Below are 19,586 nucleotides of genomic sequence, written 5' to 3'. Positions count from 1 at the left end.
CTTTCCTTCGGACGTTTTTTTTCGCTTTCGTTTTCTTCTTGTTCTTGTTCTTGATCTTGTTCTTTTTGTTCTTCACCTCCTCCTCCTCCTCCTCCTCCTGCCGCGCGGGCGGCAGAAACAGGACCAGCGTCGTAAACAATAACGCAATGAGTTCATCCACGGGTTCAGACAAGATCAGAGCTTGTTACTTCAGTGTCCGTAGTTTATGAAATAAATTTAATGAGCTGCAAGCTCTTATTTATCTTGAAAACTACATCATAAGCGTCACGGAAACGTGGATAAAGTCATCAAGCAAAGATTATTTGGCCGAGTACTCACACCCTGGCTACACTATTTTTAGCTGCTAGAGAACTCACCGTGCAGGAGACGGTGTTATGTTTTACGTAAAAATGTAATCTTCACCCTCGTTTACTGCCAACCTCAATCATTGCTAATATAGACGTCATTTTTATCCAGGTAGAAAATAAATCTCGCAAAATAACATTGGGTCTCATCTATCGTCCTCCAGCCTAGTCGCTCGCTACAGACGAAAAACTTTATGATCTAATCGCAGACATTTGCTGCGTAAATAATTGCATAATTATGGGAGTCTTTAATCATCCAGTCATAAGGTTGGGTGAACCACTGACTACTCACGCTTGACAGCTCCCTCCACCAACACATCATGCATCCGACGAGAAGTAACAATATCCTAGATATTGTCTTAACAAATGAAGAATAATCAACAAAGGACGTAAAAATTGGACCAGAACTTAGTTCCAGCGATCATCGTAGCTTACTTTTCACTATCAATTTTGACAAAGCTAAAGTAAGCGAAAGTAAAGAAAAAGTGCCAGACTATTGGTGTGCTAATTTTGAGACATTTCGCATGCAGCCTGCATCCACAGACTGAAATGAACTGCTGGGAACACCAGACATTAACAAAGCATGGGAAGTGTTCGCTAAAAAGTTAAATGAAACGGCGAATTTGTGTCTACCGGTACGAAACAGACGGAAGATAAAGAACACCAAACCGAAATGGTGGAATAATGAAATCAGATATTGTCTTTTGGCTAAGAAAAAAGTGTACCACATATACAAATTAACACAAAATAATAATCATAAACTAGAGCATGACAGATTGGGTAAAAAAAATATAAACTGATCAAATACAGCAAAAAATTTTCTTGAAGCTCAGATCGAGTACTAAACGAATACTTTTCAACAGTCTTCACGACCGTTCAGGGTTGCCTGCCGACCCCTGCGCCTCTGTCACGAGGCACCATGCTGCCAGACTTCACTATCACAGAAAATTAAATCCTTTCAGTCACGAAGAGCATGAAAGTAAACAAAATAGCCGAGCCAGATTTCTTAAAGAAGCAAGAAATGAACTCGTGAAACAGCTTACGATTTTATTCAATAAAACTTTACTAGCGGATAGTCTCCCACGAGTGGAAACTAGCAAATGCCAAGCCAATCTTAAAAAAAAAAAAAAAGGAAATAAACCTCTCCCAGCCTATTACAGACCGATCAGACTAATTTCAGTAGTGTGCAAACTGATGGAAACAATAATCAGAGATAAGGTTGTTAAATATTTAGAAGAAAATTAAATCTTAAAAAGATTCGCAACACGGTGTCCTGCATGATAAACTTACTAGATTCCATTTATGAAACATTTAACTCGTATAATGAGAAAAAAAAGCAGTTTATATTATCTACCCTGATTTCCAGAAAGCTTTCGACACTGTTCCCCGTAAGAGACTCATCATTAAAGTAAAAGCTCGCGGCATAGCCGGAAACACCCTGAAATGGCTGAGAGACTGGCTCTGACAGAAAACAGCGTGTTGTAATTAATGGAAAAGAGTCAGAGGGGCATAAGGTAAATAGCGGCGTTCCTCAAGGCTCTGTATTAGGACCAGTACTTTTTATAATATATATTAATTATATTGATAAAGGGATCAATTGCAAAATAAGTAAATTTCCAGACTATACCAAAATAACAAGTAAAGTAACGTCTGTGTCACAATGGCAGGAACTGCAGTGTGACCTCAGTAAACTAACAAGCTGGGCAGAAAAATGACAGATGGGATTCAATATAGAAAAGTGTAAAATTCTGCGTATCGAAAGCAACAATGTTCAAGAGAGATATGCCACTGTCAAGCGCTGAAAAAGAAAAAGATCTTGGTGTCTTTGTGTCAAAAGACCTAAAGCCGAGTCAACATTGCACAGAAAAAATAAAGACAGCAAATAAACTAGTAAGGTTCATTGGAAGAACCTTTGAATTTAAATCAGAAAAGGTTATACTTGCCTTACATAATTCACTGGTGTCCCCTTATCTAGAATATTGTGTACAGTTCTTGTCACCATATTACTAAAAAGACATTGGAAAACTAGAAAAGATACAGCGTAGAGTCACTACGATGATTCCAAGATTGCGTAATAAGCCGTATGAGGACCGACTGGAAAAACTAAACTTATTTAGCTTAACAAAGCGCAGGATAAGAGGAGACCTAATTGAAGTGTTCAAAATTTTTAAAGGATATAGTAACCTTGATGCAAATAAATATTTTACCATTGATGATTCTAACCTAACAAGAAATAACGGATTCAAGATTATACCCAAACGTTTAAAATCCCTCGAGGCCAAGCATTTTTTTTCTTTAATCGCACAGTAAATATACAGAATAAACTTCCTGCAGAAACCATAAACACCAGTTCTTCTATTGAATCATTCAAAAATAAAATAGACATATATAAAAACTAATCCCCAACAAGCTCTCTTCTTGTCCGAATAATTACTAAATTCACTAATAAACTTTTATCTTACAGAAAATTATTTTATTATAAATTGTGTTCATTTTCAGTTAGGCGTATAAAGTTCACCGTAGGGTGAATAGTAGAACTTCCTTTCATCCTTTCCTATGAAAAATCCATGTAAGTTTTTCCATACTGCATGGTACTTTCCCCAACTATTTCCATGCCAGCGCAAGCTGTAGGGAGTGGTGGGGTGGGGAAGAACCTTCTGCTGTGCTGCCGTCTCTCTTCCCTATAGCTAGTTAGAAGTAATAACCAAACAGCCTTGCAAGGACCGAACGTTATGTTGCTGTTTAGCTTCCCTTTATATTCCTCCTCTTCCTCCTCCTCCTCCTCCTCTTCCTCCTTCTCCCCATCATCCTCATTAATCAAATGTTTTCCTTGTTTTTTTTTTTTCCTCTTTCTAACATCTTTGCACTAAAGCAAAAGAGGATTACCAACCTCTTTCCAAAATACATTCCTTTCCTCGTCCACATATCTCCTTCCACTGCTTGCTGCCTTACTTCATTATTCTCTGATCTGAGGCCTCATTCTAAAATATTTTTAATTAACCTCATCTTTTTCTATCTTTCTTTGATGTACAAGTATATATACAATGATATTTACATATTTACCTTCAATGGCAGATAAATAAGAATCCCTTAAGAAAGTTGTTTTCATTGTATGTTTGGAATATGTTTTGGGATGTGTGAAAATACCTGGAAAATGTAAAGCATAAGTATATTGCGTTTATTAAAGCATATGATACTGTGTGATATGTACTGTGGATTTATTGTTTAGTTGGAATGCTACTGCAACCTGTGAAAATTTAAGAGAATAAAAATAAGGGGTGTGAGGCTGATTGGAGAACATCGGATATTTCCCTTTAAAAAATATACCTCAAAGAACTGTCCTATAAGTGTGGAGTTTCTTTTAGTTTTCTTTCATTCTTTTATTATTATCATGGGTAGATCAGTGACATAAGTAGAATTTAAAGTTTGAATTATATATATATATATATATATATATATATATATATATATATATATATATATATATATATATATATATATATATATATATATATATATATATATATATATATATATATATATATATATATATATATATATATATATATATATATATATATATATATATATATATATATATATATATATATATATATATATATATATCTGATCGCCAGTATGGGTTCCGTCAAGGCCGCTCTACTGCTGATCTTCTGGCTTTCCTTACTGAGTCTTGGTCATCCTCTTTTAGAGATTTTGGTGAAACTTTTGCTGTTGCCTTGGACATATCAAAAGCTTTTGATAGAGTCTGGCACAAAGCTTTGATTTCCAAACTACCCTCCTACGGTTTCTATCCTTCTCTCTGTAACTTCATCTCAAGTTTCCTTTCTGACCGTTCTATTGCTGCTGTGGTAGACGGTCACTGTTCTTCTCCTAAATCTATTAACAGTGGTGTTCCTCAGGGTTCTGTCCTGTCACCCACTCTCTTCTTATTATTCATTAATGATCTTCTAAACCAAACTTCTTGTCCTATCCACTCCTACGCTGATGATACCACCCTGCACTTTTCCACGTCTTTTCATAGACGTCCAACCCTTCAGGAGGTAAACATATCACGCAGGGAAGCCACAGAACGCCTGACTTTTGATCTTTCAAAAATTTCTGATTGTGGCAGAGCAAACTTGGTATTGTTCAATGCCTCAAAAACTCAATTCCTCCATCTAGCAACTCGACACAACCTTCCAGACAACTATCCCCTCTTCTTCAATGACACTCAACTGTCCCCCTCTTCTACACTGAACATCCTCGGTCTGTCCTTATCTTATAATCTGAACTGGAAACTTCACATCTCATCTCTAGCTAAATCAGCTTCTATGAAGTTAGGTGTTCTGAGACGTCTCCGCCAGTTTTTCTCACCCCCCCAGCTGCTAACTCTGTACAAGGGCCTTATCCGTCCATGTATGGAGTATGCTTCACATGTCTGGGGGGGTTCCACTCATACTGCTCTTCTAGACAGGGTGGAATCAAAAGCTTTTCGTCTCATCAACTCCTCTCTTCTAACTGACTGTCTTCAGCCTCTCTCTCACCGCCGCAATGTTGCATATCTAGCTGTCTTTTACCGCTATTTTCATGCTAACTGCTCTTCTGATCTTGCTAACTGCATGCCTCCCCTCCTTCCGCGGCCTCGCTGCACAAGACTTTCTTCTTTCTCTCACCCCTATTCTGTCCACCTCTCTAACGCAAGAGTTAACCAGTATTCTCAATCATTCATCCCTTTCTCTGGTAAACTCTGGAACTCCCTGCCTGCTTCTGTATTTCCACCTTCCTATGACTTGAATTCCTTGAAGAGGGAGGTTTTAAGACACTTATCCACCAATTTTTGACCACTGCTTTGACCCTTTTATGGGACTGGCATTTCAGTGGGCATTTTTTTTTATTGGATTTTTGTTGCCCTTGGCCGGTGTCCTTCCTACATAAAAAAAAAAAATATATATATATATATATATATATATATATATATATATATATATATATATATATATATATATATATATATATATATATATATATATATATATATATATATATATATATATATAGATAGATAGATAGATAGATAGATAGATAGATAGATAGATAGACATATATATTGCAGATAGTACGAAGAAATTTTTATATATTTTTGTTATTAAATACGAAATTTAATTATCGTACGCATAAAATTATATAAATCAATTTTGCATATGTTAGGCACCGTTATGGCTCTGTTAGACTAGGGGAACCGGAAGTTTAAAATAAATAAATAAATAAAAAATAAAAATTTTGAAATGCATTATCCAATTTCTTTTCTAGAAGTGTACTAATACTCCACTCCTCAAACTAGTCAAATCGTTAAGAGAGAGAGAGAGAGAGAGAGAGAGAGAGAGAGAGAGAGAGAGAGAGAGAGAACTAAACTAGAGAAACTAAAGCATAGAGTCCCAAAGTTTACTAAGTCGACCCTGGCAAGGCTCCTCTCCTTGTCGTGCGCCCCCGTTTACCTCTCCTTGGCGAGCAGGTTATTAGTAAGCTTCTAAAGTTCTCTTTCTGCTTGCCCATATTTATCTACATTTAAGATATTTTCAGTTACCTTGTTATGTAACATCGGACTGCGCCGATTTACAAAAAAATATTAATGAAAAGACAAGAATAATATCAAAGTACTGCATCAATATATATATATATATATATATATATATATATATATATATATATATATATATATATATATATATATATATATATATATATATATATATATATATATATATATATATATATATATATATATATATATATATATATATATATATATATATATATATATATATATATATATATATATATATATATATATATATATATATATATATATATATATATATATAAAGTGAAAAAAAGGAAGTGAGAAGAAAGATGATATGAAGGAAGGAAGGAGGTTGGAGGAGGAAAGAGAGAGAGAGAGAGAGAGAGAGAGAGAGAGAGAGAGAGAGAGAGAGAGAGAGAGAGAGAGAGTTAACGGAATGAGTGATTTAGACGCAGATGTACGCTGCACTGTAACTGCCTGGTTGCCCGCCCGAACTTACTGTAAAATCTTTCGTACATAGTCACTCTTCTTCAAAAATTTGATTTTTCTTATTTCATGTAGGTTTTCCATTTTGTGTTGCACACATTGTTTAGTTGAAGAGTTCCCCTTGCTTTTAAATTTCTCAGAATACCTCCAGCCCCATAGTTTAATCCCAACTATTTCCTGAAGACCACCATTTTATTTGTGTAAGCTAGCCTAAATGAAGTGAGGCGGCAGGCAGGGTGTGTATCCCTCTTCCTCCCTCTCCCTTCTGGAATGATCTATATCCTTGTGATGAGCACGAGATTGCATTTTCAGGTTCAGTCACCGTCCATACCCCATGAGAGCAGCTAGTTGCTATTAAGGGGTAATTGAGTAGTTTACGCCCCTACTGTTATTTCCGAGGACTAACGCACTTGATATATTACAGCGTGATTCCTCGACTCTCTCTGAGCCCAGTGTCTAGTGTTTGGGAGCGGTCGGTGGACCCTCGTTTTTGGTCTTTGTGCAGCTTGTTTGTGTATACGTTGTTGTGTTAAATGCTAATGTGTTCCTGTGTTGTTTTAAACAGGCTGGACATATAGGATTATATGTAAACTGCCGTGCAGTGACGTTTACTCCTTCGTCAGGCACAGCCGTTGTGTGGGTGGTAGCGACCTATCTTCCAGAAAGTTGTAAATGACACTGATCCACAGGAGGATATAAAACTTTGTTGTGTGTCGGCGATCCGTTACGGTGGGCGGTTATCCAGTGATGTATTGTAGCTCAAAGAAGCTAGCCTAGTTGTGGCAGCTGTGAGAGGGATGGAATCTGTGGTCGTAACATTATATATATATATATATATATATATATATATATATATATATATATATATATATATATATATATATATATATATATATATATATATATATATATATATATATATATATATATATATATATATATATATATATATATATATACGAGTATATATACGAGTATATATATATATATATATATATATATATATATATATATATATATATATATATATATATATATATATATATATATATATATATATATATATATATATATATATATATATAATGTGTTGCATAAATAACGAAGAAGAAAAAAGTGAGGAGAAAGATGAAAGGTGGTGAGGGAGCTAAAGAGATGAGAGCAGGACAAAAACAAGAGGTGCCAGATGTGCAATGAATGCCTGGCAGTTCCCTATGGAGTTTATTGTAAAATTCTCGGTATTGTAAAAAAAAAAAAAAACGGTTGCTCTCCTTCATCATTTGATTTTACTTCTTTCTTGTTAATTTTTCATATAGTGAAGGAGTTTATCCTACTTATAGAGTAATCAGATTGCATCCAACACTTATAGTTTGACCACAATTATTTTTGAAAGATAACCGTCCTTATTCTGCAAGTTAGCATGAGCGAGCGAGTGGCTGGGCAGGGTGGGGTTACACCCTCATTTCTTCCCATCTTCTCTTGCATGAGTCATTTCCTGTGACAAGTAGCGGGATCGTTTTGCCATGCTCAGTCGTTGCCCAGACAGCTTAGGAAAGGGACGCGCGTGGGGAAGCAGCGGGAGGCTTGGAAACTACAAGGGGAATATATCTTATTGGGCTTGTATTTGATTAACTTAAATTAAGTTACCACAGTACGCCCCTCCTGATAACACTATGTAGAAAAATTTCACTTTTGTCTTGTCCTTGACCCCAAACCATAATTTTCCAGTTATTTCCATCTAAAGAATATATATATATATATATATATATATATATATATATATATATATATATATATATATATATATATATATATATATATATATATATATATATATATATATATATATATATATATATATATATATATATGCAGGAATCGGCAATTGACTTCTTGTTGGTAAATGGAAGAATGCATGAAATTGTGTCACATATGTGGATAGATGAGGATGTTTTGGTTGATATTGTGTCTGATCACAACATGCTGGTTGTGGATTGCTTGATGCAGGGTAGGAATGAAGTGAAAGTGGCAAGTAAGAAAAAGAAGTGGAGACTGAGAGATGTAGGGTGGGAGAACTTTTAGGTTGATCTGAGTGAGAGAAGCTGGGATGATGAAAGTGTGCATGATGTGGAGCATCTGAATGAGAAACTGGTTGAGGATATGAGGAATGTTGCTGAGAACCAGATAGGGTTTGCGAGAGTAGGCAGAAGAAGGAATGTATGTAAATCATGGTGGAATGATGAAATCAGAGCGGCTAGGAAGGAGCGAAAGAGAATGAGTAGACAGTGTAGATGGCTGAGGAAAAAAAGAGGCATGAAAGCAATGAGACAGAGAATTAGTATCACTGTATGTGAAGCATCAGCGGTTGACAAGACAAATGATAATGAATGCTAAAGTGAAGAGTGAAAGGAGTGTGATTCAGTCTTTAAGGGAGAAAGGTATGGAAGGTGGCCGTGAATGGTACAACTTCATGAGAGGTAAAAATATGTCAGGCAGTGTTGGTGTGAAGAGTCTGAAAGTGGATGGTGTAGTTATAACAGAGAAGGAGGGAATCAGGAAGGCAATCAAAGGGTTCTGGGAAGAAGTAGGTGAAGTGTTTAGTGTGAGAGAAGGATATGTGACACTGGAAAGGAAGAATGCAGATGAACTGGATGAAAGAATCACCAAGAAGGAAGTGGCGAGGTGTATGAGACGGCAGAAGAATGGCAAGGCAGCAGGTCCAGATGATATACCGTATGAGTTCTACAAGAATGGTGGGGAGGTAGTGATTGATAGAATGACTGAATTCAACCGAATGTGAATGTGGGATGAAGAGAAAGTGCAAGAAAGTGGAATGAGAGCCGAGTGTGTCTGTTGCATAAGGGAAGATTTAAGAGTAAGAATGAATTGAAGAACTACAGGCCAATTGTATTAGTGAATATAATAGGTAAAGTTTTCAGTGCAGTGTTGAATGAGAGACTGTGTAAATGGATTGAGAGAGCTGAAGTGCTGGGTGAAGAACAGAATGGATTTCGTGTGGATAGGAGAGCTGAGGACAATATGTTTGTGGTGAATGAAATGACTGAGAAGAAAAAGAAGGATGGGGGTAAATTGTACCTAGGGTTTCTGGATATAGAGAAGCTTACGATAGAGTGAACAGAGAAATGCTAGGTAGAGTTTTAGAAAAAAATGGATTGAGTGCAAAGATAGTTAACATAGTGCAAAGTATGTATGTGGACACAAGAGCTAGATAAAGACTAGGAGACATAGAAACAGACTGGGTAAAAAATGAGAGAGGAGTTAGGCAAGACTGTATATTGTCACCAACCCTTTTTAGCCTGTATACAAAGGAGTAAGCAACCACAATGAGAAGAATGAATGTAATGCTTAGTGTGGAGAATGATAAAGTATGTGCTTTTTATGCAGATGATATAGTTGTTATGAGTCAATCAGCAGATGAGCTTCAAAGTTTGTTGGATGTTGTAGATGGGTATGGAAAAAACTTAATAGAGTAAGGTTTAGCAATGAGAAAAGCAAGGTAATGATAGTGAATAGGTCAGAGGTTAAAAGTAATGTGGTATGGAGACTTGGAGAGAATGAGTTGAAACAGGTGCAAAAATACAAGTAATAAGGGATGTAGATCAGTGGGTGTGGAAAGGCAAAAAATTAAAAGATAAGTATGGTAAACCAGTGGGTAGGTCGATTGGGAAGCGCGGCAAGGATGAGAGCAAGTAAGTATGATGTGTTGATTTAAGTGTAGAAGAGTGTGGCTGTGCCAAGTATAATGTATGGTATGGATGTGATTGCATGGAATGAGAGTGAAATTGATATGTTAGAAGTGGGCCAGAATAGGGTAGCAAGGATGGCACTGAGTGCACCAAGGTACACAGCAGTAGAAGCCTTGAGAGGTGATATCGGATGGAGCACCTTTAGGGAAGACTCACAAAAACCACACTTAGGTACAAGATTAGGCTTGAGAGAATGGATGATGCAAGAATAGCATGGTGTACCTGTGGAATGACAGTGGAAGCAAATGGAGGAAGAGGTGCATGAGAATAACAGACAGGAATGAATTACAAGTTGTGTGAGTGATGAGAATGGCTGGGAGGAATCAAAATAAGCGTGAATGACTGGTAACAAGAGGAGACAGAGTAGGAGCTGAATGGGATGTGAGAAAATGGAAGAATGAGATAGACAGATAAGTGAAATGTGTTGGACTGAATGAATGGAAAGAATGAGATGGAAAGAAAAAAGATCCTGTAATGGTACAAGGAGAAAGAGGCCCCGAGGTATGAAATGTTGTATGATGGAAGCCTGGGCGGTGATCTCTTCCGAGCGAGGACACAGTGTATGGATGGGAATGCAAGGAGTTACAGGTGGTCTGAGTCCCGCAGCAAAGTGTGCCAGATGTGTTACATGGGAGAGGATTAAACGGTGGAACATGTGGAATGTGTGAAGTGTGCCAGAGACAGAAATGAGAGGATGCAAGTGATACTGACTGAGTTAGGGCATGATAGGAATGAAAGAGTGAAGAAAACAGGAAGGGAGTGGATGGTGTTGTTGTTGGGATTGTGTAGAGAGGCGAATGAAAGGATGATTCAGGCGGTGAAAGAGTTTCTGGAGAGAATGTGGCTTGCCAGATGTTGGAACAATTAATGTAGAGGATGCTGTTCGTTTTTTTTTTTTCCCCTTCTATAGGAGTTGTCGATCCAAAGGCCTGGCTTAGGAATGAATCCAAACCACCTTTACCATCAAGATAAAGATCACGATCACACACACACACACACACACACACACACACACACACACACACACACACACACACACACACACACACACACACACACACACACACACACACACACATATATATATATATATATATATATATATATATATATATATATATATATATATATATATATATATATATATATATATATATATATATATGATTTGAATGTTTTCAAGGCAGAAACATAATAAAATAGAACAGAGTTGAGGAAAAAATATTTGCGAATGATTTTCGACAAACCGCTCTGATACTCAATTCGACAAATATTTCATATGCAATAAAGCCTGATAAGATTAAGCTTCTCAAATAAATTTATTCATACGGACAGTAATTATCACAATAATTTGTTACAGATGTCTTAAATCAAAACTTTTCAAAACAGTGACTTTACTGACAAAAATAAATGAACAAAACCACTCTCACGCCGGTACTGTACCTGTAACTTATCCAGGCTGGTAATCAGATGAGGAGGAAGGTCTATCCTGTTCTGGTACGCTGCTTTCATTAACTGGTCGGCAGCTTTTAACCCTTTACCGTTCTGGGCTAGCCAACGAGGTGATTCTTCTACTATGCTACCGAAACAAATGGAGACTCGGGAGCGTGGGAGGTATTAACACAGAAGTAAATGGTGACATTTTTTTTTTTCTAAGAATTAATGGTGTTTCATGAAGCAACGTGAAATTGCCCTGTCAACTCATGCTAATGCTATTGTTGTACATTTTTGCATCATTTATCAACCTTCTATATGAGATGCTACAGACGCATAACTTCTAGATTTTATTCACTTGACATAATCAGACAACTATCCTCTCTCCCTGAACGCTTTTCATTTTTCTATTCATGAAACATAACTGAACTATTTTCATGCCATCATTTCCTAAAACAGTGTCCATTAAGTTAGCGTCTTTCGCAAAAATTAACTATTTCATGAGTGGAGATTTAGTTTGCCTTTTTTTTTTTTCTTGGTCCTTTTTTTCTTTCTTTCTTTTTTTCTTTTCTTTTTTTTTGCTATTCTATTACATGAAGAGAAAGGATTTTCGTAATTTATAATTTCTGAATACCTTGAACCAAACTTTATGGCTAAAATTATTACCTGAAAAAAAAAAAAAAAAGTTTAAACATGAAATCTACTACCTTAAGCAAAATTTAGTGCTCAGAAAACTTGTTATACAGAGTAATGTCAAACCTTACGAAATACAAGAAAAGCACATGTGAAACGTTAATTAAGCTGATAGTGAGTCAGAAATTGGTCAAAATGACGCACTGGCGATTAGGACTTACAAAGAAAGTGGAAACATGAAGTACGTAGCCAGACCGCCAGTGAGGAAGATAAAACGCCACTCCGTCAGAAAATATCCGGCCACTGCCAACCCCACAACCATCAATGTGTAGGGGATCCCCATATATATTCCAACGGCGGTTCGATTTCGTGCAGGGATGCTCTCCATGACTGGCCAGGACAAAAAAAAAGAAAAAATAAATAAAATAAATAAATAAATAAATAAATAAATAAATAAAATGTAAAAAAACAAAATAAGTTAGTTACATAAAAAAAAATAAATAAAGAAATATAAAAAAATAAAACGCATTCATTGCATGTCATGTTACTAAAATATCTGCCATTTTATATATATATATATATATATATATATATATATATATATATATATATATATATATATATATATATATATATATATATATATATATATATATATATATATATATATATATATATGTATATATATATATATATATATATTGTTTTGCAGGAAAACTTCGAAGTTTTCTTTATTTATTTTTTTTTGGGTCGCCTCTTTTTACAGGCATCCTCAAGTTAAAAGAAAAAAAATAATAGAACAATAAGTAGAGATTGTATAAAATTCACATATAATGGCAATACATGCAAGCTAAAGCAATAAAGATACTAATATTACACACTGAATCAACCGGAAACGAAAAGCATTACACACACCTTGCTTGTATGGCAACGAGAGAGGGACTGAAATAGTTGAGTTCCTACGCAATGATAATGGTATCAGAACGGAGCTCTGAAACATAATCTTACAATATGTAGTTAACTTGATGTTAAGTTATTAAATTCTGAATTTATGTGCTTAATATACATAGCGTCTAATAATTAATAAAAAAATTAAAGGATAAGTGTCCTGAAACTTCCCTCTTGAAAACATTCCTATCATAAGAAAGAAAAAAATAGAGAAACAGGGTGTTCAAGAGTTTACCAGAGAAAGGGATGAATGATTGAGAATAACTCTTGCATTAGAGAGGTGGAGAGAATAGGGATGAGAGAAAGTAGAAAGTCTTGTGCAACAAGGCCGCGGGAGGAGGCATGCAGTTACCAAGATCAGAAGAGCAATTACCGAAAAAAAATAACAGTAGAAGATAATACGAGATGCAATATTGCGGCGATGAGAGAGACTAAAGGCAGTCATTTACACGAAAGGAACTGATAAGACGAAAAACTTTTGATTCCATCCTGTCCAAAATAGCGGTATGAGTGTAATCCCCTGCTACGTGTGAAGCATACCCCATACATGGACGGATATAGCAGCTGTGTGGGTGAGAAAAACTGGCGGAGACGACTCAGAACACCTAACTTCATAGAACCTGTTTTAGCTAGAGATGAAATGTGAAATTTCCAGTTTAAACTATAAGTAAAGAACAGAGAAAGGATGTTCATTGTAGAAGAGGGAGACAGAAGAGTGTCACTGAAGATCAGGAGGTAATTATCTGGAAGGTTGTGTCAAGTTGAAAAATGGAGGAATTAAGTTTTAAAGGCATTTAACATTACTAACTTTATTCTACCCCAGTAATAAATTTTAGAGGGATCAGAAGTCAGGCGTATTGTGGCTTCCCTGCGTGAGCTGTTTATTTCCTGAATGGTTCGACGTCTCTGAAATAACGTGGTAAAGTGCATAGGAGTGAATAGGACAAGGAGTTTGGTTTAGAAGATCATTGAAGAATACTGGTGACAGGGCAAAACCATGAGGAACACAATTATTAATAGATTTGGGAGAACAGTGACCGTCGCCAGAGAGGAAACTTGACATGATATTACAGAAAAAAAAAAAAAATAGTGGTCGTAGGAGGGTCGTTTGGAGATCAAAGCTTTGTGTCAGACTATCAAAAACTTTTTATATGTCTAAGGCAACAGCAAAAGTTTAATCGAAATCCCTAAAAGAGGATGAACAAGACTCGATAAGGTAAGCCAGGAGATCACAAGTAGAGCTGCCTCGACGGAACACATACTGATGATCGGATAAAAGGTTGTGAAGTGGTAAAGCGATAGGGTGGTAGTTTGACGGATTAGAGTGGTCACTCTTTTTAGGAACAGTCTCAATTTAGGCAAACTTCTAGCTGGAAGGAAAGGTAAATGTTGATAGACAGTTGGAAGAGTTTGAATAGGCGAGGTGCAAGCACGGAGGCACAGTTTTGGAGAACAACAGAAGAGATCCCATCAGGTCCATAAACCCTCCGAGGGTTAAGACTACCGAATACATGGAAAATATTACTACGAAGATGAGAGGAGAGGAGAGGAAAGAGAGAAATGCACCTCACCAAGGCTGAGAGTAGAAAGTAATATGGACCGGTTGCAGACAGCCAGTAGTATCTGCAGTACCAGCAGCACCGGATACCAGGGGACGAATGCGCACATCACATGCAAAGGGATAGCAATCATCGCCGTGACGCGAGTTACCATCAGTCTTCCAAACCTGCGAATGAAGGAAGATCGTTACCTTACATTGTGAAAACATTTAATGGAATTATACATTATCAGCGTCCACATTAGAACAACATCGGTGTGCTGCGACAGAAATCTGATATTAATGATTCATACTACAGAAAATAACGCTGAGTGCCCTCTCGTCAGGCCATACTACGGTATGTTATTGTCAGAACTGTTTCATTCGTTTTATGAAACACTGATTATATATATATATATATATATATATATATATATATATATATATATATATATATATATATATATATATATATATATATATATATATATATATATATATATATATATATATATATATATATATATATATATATATATATATATATATATATATATATATATATGAATGACACTGGTCAAGGGGAACAAAAATTATATATATATATATATATATATATATATATATATATATATATATATATATATATATATATATATATATATATATATATATATATATATATATATATATATGAATGACACTGGTCAAGGGGAACAAAAATTATATATATATATATATATATATATATATATATATATATATATATATATATATATATATATATATATATATATATATATATATATATATATATACGAGTATATAGTGGTCAATAGGTATCATAGGCCATTAACGTTAATGGCTTGCTCATTAACCAAACCCAATCAATAACCTTATTGTCCAAAATTCTCTTTCCCAATAACGTTAATGGCCTATTATCCTTATTGAACATATATATATATATATATATATATATATATATATATATATATATATATATATATATATATATATATATATATATATATATATATATATATATATATATATATATATACCACTATTTTCATGCTAACTGCTCTTCTGATCTTGCTAACTGCATACCTCCTCTCCTCCCGCAGCCTCACTACACAAGATTCTTCTTCTTTCTCTCACTCCTATTCTATTCACTTCTCTAATGCACGAGTTAACTAGAATTGTCAATCATTCATCCCTTTCTCTGGTAAACTCTGGAACTCCCTACCTGCTTCCGTATTTCCACTTTCCTATGACTTGAATTCCTTTAAGAGGAAGGTTTCAAGACACTTATCCTTCAATTTTCGACTATTGCTTTGAACTCTTTTCTGGGCCTGGCAACTCAGTAGGCTTTTTTTCTTTTTCTTTTTATTTAATTTTTGTTCCCCTTGAACAGTGTCATTCATATATATATATATATATATATATATATATATATATATATATATATATATATATATATATATATATATATATATATATATATATATATATATATATATATATATATTACTCCCATTGAGGTCTAAAGCACTGAATCAGGGGGTGTTGTGAACTTACCATTAAACTCAGCTGTGACCTCACTGAACGTTTCTCTTTGTGTCTCACAATACAAGGGGGCAATCAGAGACTGCCCTCTCAAGACAACTCTCTTACTTCACACAAAACTACAAGCACCTAACTACACACACACACCTTTCACTCAGAATTCAAAATCATGATGACCCCTACACTAGCCTCGGAGTCCCCATCTGGGGAGGGTACCACAGATGTCCCCAGGTTGGACTGCTCTTCTGGTATCGACCCTAAGTGTCTTGACACGCCCCTCAACTTTTCCTTCATTAATTTCTGCAACATTCGCGGTCTTGGATCTAATTTTCAATCTGTAGAACATCACCTCTACTCTTCTAAACCACATCTTTTCTTTACTGAAACACAAGTGTCTGAGGCAACTGACAGTAGCCCCTTTTCTATTCCCTCCTACTTTCCCTATCCTCATTTTGAATCCAAAGCTGGATGTTGTGTTTATGTGCGCAATGATTTAACGCTCTTCAGTCTTCTAGGTTTTCCATCATCTGCCTACAACTACAGAGTCACTCCCAAACTAAATTTATCCGTACTGTAAACATCTCACCAAACTACTCTGACTATAAGAAATTCTTTGACTCCTTAACTTCCAAAATGGAGCACATTCTGACTCTCTTCCCTTTTGCGGAGATCTCCATTCTTGGAGACTTCATTGTTCATTACCACCTTTGGCTTTCCTCTCCCTTCACTAACCATCCTGGTGAACTAGCCTTCAATTTTGCTATCCTCCATGACGTATGACGATTGGTGCAACACCCTACTCGTATTCCTGACCGTCTTGGAGATACATCCTACATTCTTCACCCTTTCATAACCTCTAATTCTTTTGTTTATGCTGTTACCCTCTCTTCTCCATTGAGCTCCTCCTCCAAGCGCATAACAGAGGTGATAGTGTCTGGCATAGAGGCGTACATCCCTCAATCATTTTCTCAACCTAAACCTTCCAAACCTTGGTTTAACACAACCTGTTCTTGTCCTATACATGATAGAGAGGTCGCCCACAAAAGGTACTTGAACATTCCATCACCAGAATCTCATGCACTTTATATTTCTGCCAGGAACCATGTTCTCCAACTATTCCAAAACCCCTTAATTAATAGAAGGTGTCAAAATCTTTCAAGATCTAACTCCCCTCATAACCTATCTGGCATCTAACCAAAAACTTTCCAATAACTTTGCTTCTTCTCCTTTCCCTCCTTTATTTCAACCAGATGGCACCACTGCTATCACATCTATCTCTAAAGCTGAACTTTTCGCTCAGACCTTTCCTAACAACTCTATCTTGGACGATTCAGGGCTTGTTCCTCCCTCTCCTTCACCCTCTGACTACTTCATGGTACCTATCCTTTGCAATGATGTTTTACATGCCCTCGCTGGCCTAAACCCTCGGAATGCTTATGGACCTGATGGGGTCCCTCCAACTCTTCTCCGAAACTGCGCCTCCATGTTTGCACCTTGCCTAGTCAAACTTTTTCAACTTTGTGTGTCAACATCTACCTTTCCTTCTTGCTGGATGTTTGCCTACATTCAGTCTGTTCTTAAAAAGGGTGACAGTTCTAATCCCTCAAACTACTGTCCTATTGCTGTAACTTCCTGCTTACCTAAAGTTTTTTTTTTTTTATCTACCATCAGCAGGAAGATTCTTAAACATCTATCATTTCACAATCTTTTCTCTATCTGATCGCCAGTATGGGTTCTGTCAAGGCCTATTGGTAATCTTCTGACTTTCCTTACTGAATCTTAGTTGTCCTCTCTTAGAGATTTTAGTGAAACTTTCGCTGTTGCCTTATCAAAAGCTTTTCATAGAGTCTGACACAAAGTTTTGATTTCAAACAACCTCCCTACAGTTTTTATCCTTCTCTCTGTAACTTCATCTGAAGTTTCCTTTCTGACCGTAATATTGCTGTTGTGGTAGACGGTCATTATTCCTCTCCTAAATCTATTAACAATGGTGTTCTTCAGGGTTCTGTCCTGTCACCCACTCTCTTCCTATTATTCATGAATAATCTTTTAAACCAAACTTCTTGCCATATCCACCCCTACGCTGATGATACCACCCTGCATTTTTCCATGTCTTTTGACAGACATCCAAGAAGTATACAGCTCACCCTGGGAAGACAGAGAACACCTGAATTTTGATCTCTCTAAAATATCTGATTGGGGCAGAGCAAACTTAGTATTATCCATTGCTCCAAAAAACTCAATTCCTCCATCTATCAACTTGACACAACCTTCCAGACAACTATCCCCTCTTCTTCAGAGACACTCAACTGGCCCCCTCTTCTGCACTGAATATCCACGGTCTGTCCTTCTCTTATAATCTAAACTGGAAATTTCACATCTCATCTATAGCTAAAACACCTATGAAGTTAGGCGTTCTGAGAGGTCTCCACCAGTTTTCTCACCCCTCCACCCTCCAGCTACTAACTGTGTACAAGGGCCTTATCCGTCCATGTATGGAGAATGCTTCATACCGCTATTTTAGACAGGGTGGAATCAAAAGCTTTTGGTCTCATCAACTGTCCTCTAACTGACTGTCTTCAGTCTCTTTCTCATGGCCGGAATGTTGCATCTATTGCTATATTCTACCGTTTTATTCTGTCCATCTCTAATGCAAGAGTTAACTAGTATTCCCAATCATTCATCCCCTTCTCTGCTAAATTCTGTATCTCCCTTCTTACTTCTGTATTTCCACCTTCCTATGGCATGAACTCTTTCAAGACGAAGGTTTGAAGACAATTAGCTTTCAATTTTTGACCACCACTTCGGAACCTATTCGGGACCGGCGTGTCAGTGGGATTCTTTTTTATTTAGATCCTTGTTGCCCTTGGCCGGTGTCCCTCCTACGATATATATATATATATATATATATATATATATATATATATATATATATATATATATATATATATATATATATATATATATATATATATATATATATATATATATATATATATATATATTTTTTTTTTTCATATTATTTGCCTAGTTTACCCAGAAAGGGAACAAGTTTTCTCAGTGTCTCCCATGTTCTGAACATATCTTTATTCTCAGTAATAAGTTATTACAAGGCTTATTTTCTAGTTTTTTGTCATGTAGTACTTTTTCTCTTCATAATTGAAGTTCTTTATATGTATGTATATGTAAGGGAAACTGTGTATTTGAGCTAAAATGTGTTGAGGCGAGGGGCGATACGTGTCTGTCTCTCATATATGAGTCAGTAGGAAATCAGGACACATAGAACC

At 35.9% G+C, this 19,586-nt stretch overlaps 1 protein-coding gene across 4 annotated transcripts in view; it reads right to left on the bottom strand.

Annotated features, from left to right (window-relative positions):
* Window positions 1-19,586, bottom strand: part of LOC135095513 (solute carrier family 22 member 20-like) — an 81,056-nt gene that overhangs the window by 26,437 nt on the left and 35,033 nt on the right. For 3 of the 4 annotated variants that reach the window (XM_063996373.1, XM_063996376.1, XM_063996374.1), the window contains exons 6-9: window positions 14,768-14,922; window positions 13,164-13,190; window positions 12,470-12,638; window positions 11,625-11,760 (exon numbers count right to left, since the gene is read on the bottom strand). In XM_063996373.1, the coding sequence (XP_063852443.1) occupies window positions 11,625-11,760; window positions 12,470-12,638; window positions 13,164-13,190; window positions 14,768-14,922 (487 nt within the window). The remainder of the gene's footprint in view (window positions 1-11,624; window positions 11,761-12,469; window positions 12,639-13,163; window positions 13,191-14,767; window positions 14,923-19,586) is intronic. The other variant, XM_063996377.1, reaches the window with a different exon arrangement.

Source organism: Scylla paramamosain, chromosome 49 (assembly GCF_035594125.1).
Source record: "Scylla paramamosain isolate STU-SP2022 chromosome 49, ASM3559412v1, whole genome shotgun sequence".
In the NCBI taxonomy this organism is placed as follows: domain Eukaryota; kingdom Metazoa; phylum Arthropoda; class Malacostraca; order Decapoda; family Portunidae; genus Scylla; species Scylla paramamosain.
The sequence above is the reverse complement of the archived record's forward strand: the minus strand, read 5'-3'. Positions and strand labels throughout refer to the sequence as shown.